Source organism: Teleopsis dalmanni, chromosome 1 (assembly GCF_002237135.1).
Source record: "Teleopsis dalmanni isolate 2A chromosome 1, ASM223713v2, whole genome shotgun sequence".
Lineage (NCBI taxonomy): Eukaryota > Metazoa > Arthropoda > Insecta > Diptera > Diopsidae > Teleopsis > Teleopsis dalmanni.
In genome coordinates, this window is record NC_051846.1 from 77,821,818 (window position 1) to 77,834,792 (window position 12,975).

At 31.6% G+C, this 12,975-nt stretch overlaps 1 protein-coding gene across 7 annotated transcripts in view; it reads right to left on the reverse strand.

The window, feature by feature from the left end:
• Nucleotides 1-12,975, reverse strand: part of LOC119686683 — a 35,839-nt gene that overhangs the window by 18,959 nt on the left and 3,905 nt on the right. For 5 of the 7 annotated variants that reach the window (XM_038101110.1, XM_038101111.1, XM_038101114.1 and 2 more), the window contains 6 exons: nt 12,615-12,821; nt 10,914-11,168; nt 4,740-4,925; nt 2,963-3,130; nt 1,900-2,085; nt 996-1,238 (listed from right to left, as the gene is read on the reverse strand). In XM_038101110.1, coding sequence (XP_037957038.1) covers nt 996-1,238; nt 1,900-2,085; nt 2,963-3,130; nt 4,740-4,925; nt 10,914-11,168; nt 12,615-12,821 — 1,245 coding nt within the window. The remainder of the gene's footprint in view (nt 1-995; nt 1,239-1,899; nt 2,086-2,962; nt 3,131-4,739; nt 4,926-10,913; nt 11,169-12,614; nt 12,822-12,975) is intronic. The other 2 variants (XM_038101113.1, XM_038101115.1) reach the window with 2 other exon arrangements.

The window sequence follows — 12,975 nt, forward strand, 5'->3', positions numbered from 1 at the left end:
ATCTTCGAGCGATGCCGGCGGCAGCTTGCTACTGGTAGGGCTTCCCTTGCCGGTAAGGTCGAATGAGGAATAATGAAGCTAAACGCATTCCACAAGTAACATATTTAAAAGTGACCTGTCACTACGTGCAAAGCTTACAGGACTGACATTGCGCTTGTAACCCATCGTCAGGGCTTTGCTTCCTTTTACTTTTCTGGATAAAACATTAGTCAAAATCCGATGATAATACAGTCTCCAAGTGGTACCCATACTGATGCGGCGAATCCACCTGCTTCGGCAACACGCACAACGGATTTGGAGGTGCGAAACTCACGTTTAAACATAATCAATGCGATAGGTACAACTGTAACCACTACGGCCCAATGTTCCCATGGGAACGTACTGGATTGATTGATTGATTAAAATATTGTTTATTGTCTATTCCGAACTGACAGGTCGCAATATAAGAAAATAAATTTAAAAAAAAAAAAAAATAAAGTAGAAGTATGTTGAATTCCATACTAATAACCATTCAATAATGCCACTTAACTTCAAAGTTAAAGTGTTATATGGGTCATTCTTTTACAACTCGGACACCTTCTTGACCTCATGATCTCCGATTTGGCTGAAATTTTTTTTATGAGCTCCTTTCATAAAATAAGAAGAGATATGGACCCATGTTTAAACGCTGTAAATTTCAAGTTTCTTTTTCTTTTTTCTACCTTTTAAGTTTCTACCTTTTATAGAACTTGAGATATAGCCATTTGAAAATGTGTCTACTATGCTAACCATGTGTCTACTAACCCCATGGGTCCATATCTCCTAGAAAAAAAATCACAAAATTTTTTCCCGAGATACGGGTCTTCTTATTTTATGAAAGGAGCTCATAAAAAAAATTTCAGCCAAATCGGAGATCATGAGGTCATTTTTTGCCAAAATTCGTCCGGTTTGTAAAAGAATGACCCATATGCAATACTAAACACAATATTTAAGTTATTTAATATACTCGTACTTACCACTGTGTTTCTGTGGAGACTTTTGAAATTTGTTATCACATGAATCATGTATATAGTTCTCATTAGCTACATCAACTAAATCCTTCACAGAGTCAATTTTATATTCTCTAATGTTTTCTGATTTAATGTCCGTATCCAGATATGGTGGTAACTTATTTCCGAATGGTTCGTTTGTTATCTGTTCAGTATCTACTTTTTCTTCCTTCTGTTGATAAGTATTATTATCACGGCAAACATTGCTTTCTACATAAGAATACATTTGTTCGTTAAAATACATTATATATGCTAAAATATATATAATACATAATACAAAAGTTGATGTAATTATTACTTTAGCATATGATACTATTCTGCGAGAACCAAGCGCGATAAATTTCGCTGGTTTCATAATTTCTTTATAGTAGCTTTTATCCCATGTTAGTTAAAAGATGACACATATTTCAAATTAAATAATGTCACAATATTTTTCGGATTTTATGTATATATAATATTTTATATACATATTTTATATATGTATATATCCAATTCCAAACTGACTGATCGACTTGTTAAGTAATTGACATATTCTAATTTAGTTAAAAATGATTAATAACGTAATGTAAGTAATGGATATATTTTGGAAGATCATGTTCTCAGAAACAAAGTTAAAATTGAAAGGAATGAAATAAATCATAGGTAACTAGACAATCCGAATACGTGAATGTACACTTTAAGCAGCCCGTAAGGGAAAAATTTTATGGTCATATTATTAACACGCTCATCGATCACAGTGATCTAGATGACATCTAGACCAAAGGATAATAAACATTTACATCACAAAAACGACACCAGTCAATTTAAAAGTTAAAATGAAATATATAATATAACAAACAAATTATTACGTTCTCAACGTTCTCTTTCTTACCATCAAGAGCCTCTGAAGATTCTGACTCCGAAGAGTCACTTTCAAATTCCTTAATGTGTACCGATTTAATAAGCCTGTCCAAAAATGGTGATAACTTACTTCCGAATGGTTCTGTTGTTATCTGTTCAGTATCTGCTTTTTGTTTTTTCCGTTGATTAGTAGTTTTCTTACGGCGAAGATTGTTTTCTATAAACAGATATAGTTATTCGGTAAAATACACTACATTCACTAAAATATATAAAATATATTAAACAGAATTGTGATACCTATGATATACTATTTTAGGTTATTAATGGGATGCCAACTTTTGTTTCCTTTACGGTACTATCAGTTCATATCTGTGGTTTCGTTTTTCAAACAGAACAGTATTTATGTCTGTTGAGTAGTATGGACGTCTACGAACTAACAGTGGACATACACCATTTAGTTACGAATGTTTTAAGATGAGGGGTGGATTTCATTAAAATATTTAAATCATTCATGCTAGGGTCTTTTTTAACGCCTTACCAACTCAGTCAATGACTAAGTTGAGACGCTCCTCTCAAACAATGTGTAAATTACACAATATATATACTTATAAAAATAAATATTTGAAGCTCTAATATGAAATTATTAAATTGTATATCTGCTAGCTTATCCAGGAATGTTATTCCAGAACACGCTTACTACTGCAGCAATTGATACTATTTCACAATTCTGATTTCACAATTCTCCCTCAGCAACTTAGATTCTATCTTAGTTAACAGATGCCACATATTTCAGATTAAATCAAGTCACAATTACTTGTGGATTATATGTATACAAAAGCAATTCAAAACTGATTTTTGGATTTATGAAGTAACATATCCTAATTTATTTATCCTAAAATGATAGATTGAATATTTGTATATAGAATATATATTATAATATAAAATAAATTATTCAAAAACAAAGAACTGAAGTTCAATTATTGGTATTTTTGGTGGAAGTAAATAAAAACCAAACCAAAATTAGTACTTACTAAGAAATTGATCTGGCAAAGTTAAATAACTATTATCACTTGTCTCAGTTTTCTCATACTCACCGGCATTTCCCACATGTAATTTCTCAGCTAACTCCGGAGCCTTATTTTGAATCATTTCGTTATTTCCTGAATCAATGCCTGTTTCCAGAGATGATGGTGACTTACTTTCATCATTTGGTTTTGTCATCTTCATTAGAGTAATCATATCTTGTATTGATTGCTCATATGCTGGTAAACCAGCATAATCATGTTGAAAAACATTGTTTTTAGTTAATTTACTCTAAGAATTCATTCAACAAAATTTTGTTTTAATATTGAATGTAGTACATAAAATATGATAGTTTCCTAAAATGTCTTAAATTAAACAGATTACTTAGGTCTGTCATTAAGTTCGTTCCCTTTCACTTACTTATTCTTAACCACCAATCCAAATACAAGTTTTCGCTTTTAAATTGGAAGCCCTATTATATTGTTAAGTAATATAGATGTCGAAGAATTTAATTGTATCGTTACGTTCTAGATTTTCTTGTCGTATACCTTAAATCTACGAAAGCTCTTTGAAGAATCTTTTTAACGGGAAGATCTTATTCGTCAGACCTGTTCAGTTAAAAATGTTTGTACTATTTACGTCCTCGTAAGTAGAAGAACAGTGAAATAAGAAGAGACGTCAACATTTATTTTAAAACGGACCAAGTTAGGACATCAAGGAACAGGCAAGAATGGAAAAACAGATGTCTTCAAGATTACATTTAGTTTTATTACAATTAAATTCAAAGCAGTTTATTTTGAGAGCGATTGATTTCGGGGTAAGTTATTTAAAACCTCAATTTAAAGTCTTTTCAACTGCAGTTGATCTGGAGTATTTCACTTTTTTCGATCGTATTCTTCGTATGTGTAAATATCACAATACCTTTCGGACATTTCAGAGAGTTTTATTATAAGTAATATATATAACGAAGTCAGTTGGCTCAGTAATAGGATTACAACTTTAAATTCTTTTACAGTACTAGCAAGTCATATCTATTATTTCTTTTTTCAAGCTGAAAAGTCTTCAGGTCTGTTAAGTAATATGCTCACCTAAGAAATAACAAAGTACGTAGACCATTCAGTAATGAAACTTTTGAGAGCAGAGGTACATTCATTTAAAATATTAAAAACATATCCGCTAGGATTTTTCCTTAACACCGAACCAGCTGCTTTAATGGCTAAGTTAAAATGTTCCAATCAAATAATTTGTATATTTTAAAACCCTTCTAAAACAGTGCGAGTTTAAAATTCTTTAAATTAGACCAAATGTAACAGATTGTTGGTAACTGGACGATGTAAATGCAAAAATGTGTATTTCATTCAGACCATCAAATATAAAACTTTATGATCATTTCATTACGACAGTCTTTGCTTACAGTAAGCCAGATAAAATTTGGAACAAAGGATAATGAAAATTGAAATCTCAAAATACATTATTGTTTTATATTAAAATAAAACAAAAAAATTTTAAATTGTGTAGTTATAAATTACCCTACCACCAAGATAAGTTATTAAGTGGATCTATTCAAAGTGCTCTGATCTTCAGTTTCACCTTCCGCTCTTCTGTGCCAGTTCTACCCAGCTCTCGAATACTTAGGTGAGTTTCACTATACGTGTTGGAAACTGCTGTATACAGTATATATATAGTATATATAGTATATATAGTATATATAGTATATATAGTATATATAGTATATATAGTATATATAGTATATATAGTATATATAGTATATATAGTGTATACAGTATACTGAGGTGTTTGAGATTACATAGGTACATATTGCAAATTTTGTAATATTCTCTTTCTTACCATTTGGATTGTCTGTAGACTCTGTCTCCGAAGAGTCCCTCTCAGACTCTGTGTCGGTATCGGTATCAATGTCCGTATTCGAATTTAGTGATAACTTATTTTCGCATGTTTCTGTTGTTTTCATTTGAGTAATTACTTTTTGTTCGTTCTGTTGAAAAGTAGTACTATCACGACAAACATTGTTTTCTATAAAAAAAAACAGAGTTCTTCGTAAAGAATATGAAATACATTAAATAGTATTGTGTTGTTATGCATAATATACTGAATTGCACAGAATTGTAATAATATTTAAGAGAGTTTTACTAGACGTGATATATTGTATAATATTACATTATTTATGTGTCCAAACCTCTAGTTATATACTGACTAGAGCTTCGTCACTGTCATGGCTCGATATATTTTCATGGTTATAAACCATGAAAGCTGGCCACTGGAGATACACCAGTAAAAAGTTACATACCATGGCCTACAGACTATAATTTATGTGATGTCCTACTTTACTCCCAACCATAAACTGAAAAGTTTTGATATATGATATATGAATACATTGTAGTATATGTAGTATATATATATTGAAGTATATAAGCATATGAATATGTATCAATAAGGATATAACTAAGACAATTTGGTGATAATAAAAATATTACCATTGTAATATTAAAATGGTAATAAAGGCACAACCAAATGATAAATAAATGATAATAAAGAGATGACTAAATACTTATTAAATGGTAACATTAATGTACAAATAAATACATAAATATAGTTAAATATATGATGATGCGGGTGCTGCTTTACAATTACTATACGGTACCAAGGTAAAAAATATATGTACCAACTATAATGAACGGAAAGTATATATACAGCTGCTGGATATGCAAATACTTCTCGAAGTGCAAATGACAAAACATTAGATTCAAACGGCAAAAAACTCATTGAGCTATGTGAGTCTTTTGATTTAACGGTACTGAATGGTAGAACACGAAGCGACACAGAATGCAGCTACACTTATTATAAAGCTCAGGCTGCATCAACCATCGATTACTGCTTAATAACTGGCAAATGGCACCACTATGTAACTGATTTCCTTGTTGAAAATGAATCCTTCTCCGATCACATGCCTCTATGCATCAACATCAACATGCAAAATATTCAATATGTGGAGGAAATGCAACTCTTACCCAAGCTACGATGGAGCGACCAATACGCGACAAGATACATGGAGAAGCTGGACAGGATCACTGATTAATATGCAAGCGCTGTTGAGCAAATACAAACTGATGATCTGCTGCTGTGCGTTACCAAAGCAGCTGATTTTATTCAGAAAACTACCAGCACAATACACCGCCAACCATGGTTTGATAGTGAATGTGAGGAAGCACGTAAAAAATCGATGAAATTTCTAACGCTGATGAGGAAAACATCATCAGATGTCTCCAAAATAAATTATTATGCAGCAAATAAAGCTTTCAAAGAGATATGTAAACGGAAACACCAGGAATACTTTATGCAACTAGAGGTAGTTATAAATTAAGTAACGGACAGTAAAGACTTTTAGGCTCTAGTCAGAACGCTAAATGGATCCAAATCACACAAACCTATTAAGGTGGATATTAGTATACTGGCTAGCTATTACAAAGGATTACTATATGAACAAGTGTCGGCAGTACAACATAATTTCGCGTTGCCCTACTCGACAGTACAAGAACTGGATCATGAAATAAGCACAATAGAAGTAGTGGCCGCGATAAAGCGAAGTAAAGACAGGAAAGCACCAGGTGTGGACAGAGTACTGGCAGAATTTCTAAAAAATTCGTCAACGAAATTCGTAAATTATTTAACAACTGCCTATAATAGTATCTTTGAATCAGAGAACGTTCCTGATAGTTTCAAAAAAAACATTATATTTCCCATATTTAAAAAAGGCGATGTCGGCGACCCATTTAATTACAGAGGTATCTCTTTTTTTAATGTGATCACAAAAATATTCACCTCTATTCTTCTTACCCGAATAACCAACTGGGTGGAAATATATCACCTACTGAGCGATTATCAGGCAAGTTTTAGAAAATCATACTCTACCGTAGACAGTATTTTTGTGCTGACCTCAATTGTTTTTAGTAGATTTCAAGGCGGCTTTTGACACCATTGATAGGCGTAGCTTCTTTCTGAAACTAAGTAATATTGGCATCTCAACGAAAATGTTAAGTGTAATTCAAAGCTTATATATCAAAAACGCAACTGCGGTTTGGGATAATAAATATCTATCGGACTGGTTTGAGTCAAATCGTGGTGTCAAACTAGGTTGTCTTCTAAGTCCTTTACTTTTTGCGCTGTATGTAGATGACATATCGTGTATTTTGCCTGGTGGAGTTTGTTTAGGTTCACAATGTTTTAAAGTATTAATGTATGCGGACGACATGGTATTACTTGCAGAAGATGCCCAAACACTCCAGAAGATGATAAACGCACTGCAACAGTATAGTCAAACATGGAGCCTACAAATTAACTGCGATAAATCAAAAGTAATGATTGTGAAAGACAACAGAGGTAGAAAAGCAAGGACCGATAGTTGGAACTTAAATGGGGTAGAACTAGGAGTAGTAAACGAATTCAAATATTTAGGAGTATTAATGACTCAAAAGTGGCACTAAATAGTACCTGGAATCAACTTTTTAGTAGAAGAAATGTGTGTCATAGCACGAAATATAAAATGTTCGTAGCAACCGTCAGATCGATTATGTGTTGCGCAGCACAAGTGTGGGGTTATCAACATTCCGATGGGGCTATCAACATTCCGATGGGGCTATCAACATTCCGATGTTTGGGCTGCCAATATTATATACATTCACATTACAACTGCATTTTGATTATATCAATAAAGTAATGAAAATGCAAGATCACCAGCTGCCAAAAACCGTCGTAAAATACTTAATTCAATCCTGATCGCAGTTATTTGCTCAATGGGATACACTTGCTGAAGAATACAGCAGCTCCCTTTATCCTACTGAAACAGTTTTGTGGCGCCAATGGCAAACACAAATACTCCAAAATATTGACCTCAGCTCGAGAACCCAATTTGAAAGACAAGCACGTGTAAGCAGTACAAGAAATACATATAAGCTGTTTGAGTATAATCTAAACAATCGACATTATTTCAATGACAAGTTTGACGCCGCGACAATATCATTAATATTCAAGGCAAGGACAGAACTGATAAGGCTGAACTAAGTTCCATACGTACAAACAACTAATACTGACTGCACCCTTTGCAATATGTATAAAAAAGAAGACATCATTCATCTCATAGGGCGCTGCCCTATCCTGTGTGAAATTAGATGGTTCCACTAGGGCAATACCATATTAACTCCATCTGAATGCTATGCTTCGTTAAACGGCGCAGACTGGCGCAAACTAGTAGCCTTTTTAAGGGAAAGTTTGCAATACAGACGTGATGTACTGATGGATTGTGACGAGTAATTCTGACGTTTTCAGATTGATGATGATTAGATGTACAGTGAACTACACTTAGAGTTTGGGTTTCTGAAAACTAATATGTATATGTTTCTGCTACAAAGTATTTTTAGTTTCTTAAAAGTTTTTCGGTCACATGAGTTATCATAATTCAAACATTTTAATTTCATTATTATTATATAATTATATCATTAAATAAATGTATACTGTAATCACTTAATTATATTATTTATTTTATACTCATATCCTTTTATTGTTTTTCTGAATTGGCTGAATTTTTTTTAGGTCTTTATATCATTATATTGTTTATTATGATATATTTTTGCATTATGTTCGAATCGCGTTTAAACTTAATAGTTATTGTCTTAAATAATCTGTAGTTCTTATGTTATACATTATTAAAATATAAAATAAGTCAAATGTTAAAACTGCTGTAAATATGTTACAATTTAATAATCGTAAATAAAAGAACTTACTCACTACAACTTAAAATATATAAATAAATAAATGCCGAAATACAAAAATAAACCGAGAATTATAAAAACTAACTATATAAATAAATAACATAGTAACTTAAGGATTATAATAATGTAACAAAGTATTATTGAATGATAATTAAATAGTACAATCATAAACAGATATAATAAAATATAAATTATTACAAAAATGAAAATATAAAGATAAATACTAATAAAACCAAAGGGGCATTAATATAACTATAGATGAATACTAATATGACTAAAAAATAGAAAATAATATACATGAAATTTAAAATTATATGAGTGAAAAATATAAAACATTACATATACTGGCAACTCTCGGTTGGTCCGTGTTTTTCTGCGAGAGGCTAAAATATTAATAGATATTCGAACGCCATTCGTTCAGTTCTCTATTAGTTTCCACTAATGCGTTTCGCCTAGGAACTACCCAGGGTCATCAGAATGAAAAAATCCTCAAATGTAATATCGTCTCGTATGTTAAGTAACGTAAGTTTGTCATTATTGTACTAATAATACAATAAAAACAAAAACATATTACATATTATAATAAAAAATATAATAATAATTATAAAAGTAATAAAAATAAAATAATAATAACAATAACAATCAATAAAATATTATTAAAATAAAAAATAAAAGTAAAAATAAAAAATAAGTAGACTTAAAGAATTGGCACTTATTACCAGTGGTGTAGTTTTACTGAAGCCACTCCTACATACTAATATACTTCACCACTCCCAATGGGCTATCCTATTAATAACTAAACAATAATATTTCAGGCTACAACATACATGAATCATGCATGATGCTGCCTATGGGTGGAGAACGGTTCCGCTTACAATACGTACGTAAAAATTTTTATATATAAAAGTACTATTTTGATAAGAATAGTATATAGCAAATACTTTATACTGCATAGAACAACCCATACCCCACTCTGCATCACATACACAAGCCATAGTGCACGCTGAAAAGTGGGGAATATGAAACACACCACGTCGTAGATATCTCGAATCAACACGAAATAGTATTACTAGAGAAATGACTAGAGAGAGAGTAGACTCATTTACAACCCATTAGCTGATAAATATAATAATCATAATTATAACATTAAAGTTAGGGAATTGAGTAGCTATACCTATAAGTCGAGCTCCCTACGTATTATGTGCATCTAATAGATGAATAAAGTCACAAGTGTTGACTCTGCAACTCAGATCACAAAGTAATAAAATCTAGCTTATACTGAGAAATGAAGATTTTAAAAGATGCGTCTACATACAGATACAATATATTAGATGAAAATTCTCAATGTCATGATTTGAAAGACATATGTTGATGAATTACAGACTTGAACAATTATTTGGATTGATTGATTCATTAACAGATAAAAAATATAATCAATTTATGCTGCAGAAGAAAATTTTTTCTTTTAAAATTATCTGTACTAACATCAACTGATATTTCTGGTGCTACTATGTGTTTTTGGGGGAGGTGTAAACCTTACTCAATCTACTCGTGAAAGAATGTAGTTGCCTTGTTTTGGGCACTAGCTGTGGAAGGTGATTTCTTTAATGTTTTACTTTAATTTGTAGACAAAATTTTTAACTAATTTTAGTAAATGCGTCTACCTATTGTTAGTAGTTAGTTGTTGAATCAATATCAAAATTTCATTTTTCAGGCCAGAGTCAGCTATTTCACGAGCTCATCAGAGTCAGCTCCAGTTTATTGATTTATCTCCAACTGAGTTGCTGCATTAAACTCCTCCAATACTCAAAGTCATCCCTGACTACTCGAATAAGATTTTTAGCACAATGACCTTCACGGACAATAGCTGAAATCTTTACAATTCATTCCCAAAAAGTAGTTTTAGTGCGTTAAGGTCTCAGGCTTTTGGTGTGTTCCACCCATCTCTTTGTACTTTCCGGAAAAAAACATGAGTCTGTCTGTTTTCATTCTCAATCGTAATTATCGTCTCATAGCGAGCTTTTTTTTCTTCTGCAAACTAGCGTGTGTTAAACGTGAACTACGTTATATATGGTATACATAATTTGTCGTGGATAGAGAGAAGTTTATTGGAATTACTTCATTGGAATCAAAGTGTAAAGTTAGTTAACGTTTTAAAATGTCTATTATATTATTAATTAAATTTTTTTCAAGAAAAAGTAAGAAAAAAAAACTTAAGAAAAAAAGCAGTACTTACCAAGAAGTTTATCTGACAACGTTGAATAATTATTGTCACTTGTCTTATTATTATCGCAGTCACCGGCATTTCCCGCATGTAATTGCTCAGCTAACTCCGAAGGATTATTTTGCTTCACTTCGTTATTTACTGAATCAACGCCTGTTTCCAGAGATGATAACTTTCTTTCATCATTTGGTTTTGTTTCCGGCGTTTGGTTGAGTAAATCTTGTATTGATTGCGCATATGCGTACAAGAGTTCGTCACTGATGTAGTCTGAGAATACATTGAACAAAGCTTTGTTATAATATAAAATGTAGTACATAAAATATGATAGTTTCATTTAATGCCTTAAGTTAAACCGATTGTCCGTAACTTATGACTGTACTTAAGATCGCTCCCTTTGACTTACTTTCTTCTAACCACCAATCCAAATACAAGTTTTCTCTTTTAAATTGGAAGCCCTATTATATTGTTAAGTAATATAGATGTCGAAGAATTTAATTGTATCGTTACGTTCTAGATTTTCTTGTCGTATACCTTAAATCTACGAAAGCTCTTTGAAGAATCTTTTTAACGGGAAGATCTTATTCGTCAGACCTGTTCAGTTAAGAATGTTTGTACTTATTACGTCCTCGTAAGTAGAAGAACAGTGAAATAAGAAGAGACGTCAACATTTATTTTAAAACGGATCAAGTTAGGACATCAAGGAACAGGCAAGAATGGAAAAACAGATGTCTTCAAGATTACATTTAGTTTTATTACAATTAAATTCAAAGCAGTTTATTTTGAGAGCGATTGATTTCGGGGTAAGTTATTTAATACCTCAATTTAAAGTCTTTTCAACTGCAGTTGATCTGGAGTATTTCACTTTTTTCGATCGTATTCTTCGTATGTGTAAATACCACAATACCTTTCGGACATTTCAGAGAGTTTTATTATAAGTAATATATATAACGAAGTCAGTTGGCTCAGTAATAGGATTGCAACTTCAAATTCTTTTACAGTACTACCAAGTCATATCTATTGTTTCTTTTTTCAAGCTGAAAGTCTTCAGGTCTGTTAAGTAATATGCTCACCTAAAAAATAACAAAGCACGTAGACCATTCAGTGATGAAACTTTTGAGAGCAGAGGTACATTCATTTAAAATATTAAAAACATATCCGCTAGGGATTTTTCCTTAACACCGAACCAGCTGCTTTAATGGCTAAGTTAAAATGTTCCAATCAAATGATTTGTATATTTTAACTCCCTTCTTAAACAGTGCGAGTTTAAAATTCTTTAAATTAGACCAAATGTAATAGATTGTTGGTAACTGGACGAAGCAAATGCAAAAATGTGTATTTCATTCAGACCACTGTCTTTACTTACAGTAAGCCAGATAAAATTTGAAACAATTTTAATGATGAAAATAATGAAATGAAAATTGAAATCTCAAAATACATTATTCTTTTATATTAAAATAAAACAAAAAAATTTAAAATTGTGTATTTATAAATTACCCTACCATCAAGATAAGTTATTAAGTGGATCTATTCAAAGGGCTCTGATCTTCAGTTTCACCTTCCGCTCTTCTGTGAAAGTTCTACCTAGCTCTCGAATACTTAGGTGAGTTTCACTATACGTGATGGAAACTACTGTATACAGTATATAGATGTATACTGAGGTGTTTGAGATTACATAGGTATGTATTGCAAATTTTGTAATATTCTCTTTCTTACCATTTGGATTGTCTGTAGACTCTGTCTCCGAAGAGTCCCTCTCAGACTCTGTGTCGGTATCGGTATCGGTTTCGGTATCTATATCGGTATCGGATTCAATGCCCTTATACATATTTGGTGTTAATTTATATCCGCATGATTCTGTTGTTTTCCTTTGAGTAATTACTTTTTGTTCGTTCGTAGTATTATCACGACAAACTGTGTATTCTATAAATATAATATAGTTGTTCGTTAGCAACATTAAAATCATGAAAAAGAATTGTACTAACATATGGTGCATAATATACTGAATTGCTCAGAATTACATTAATATTTAAAAGAGTATTTTTTGAAATAAAAATCCTTTAAATGTGTGTATTAA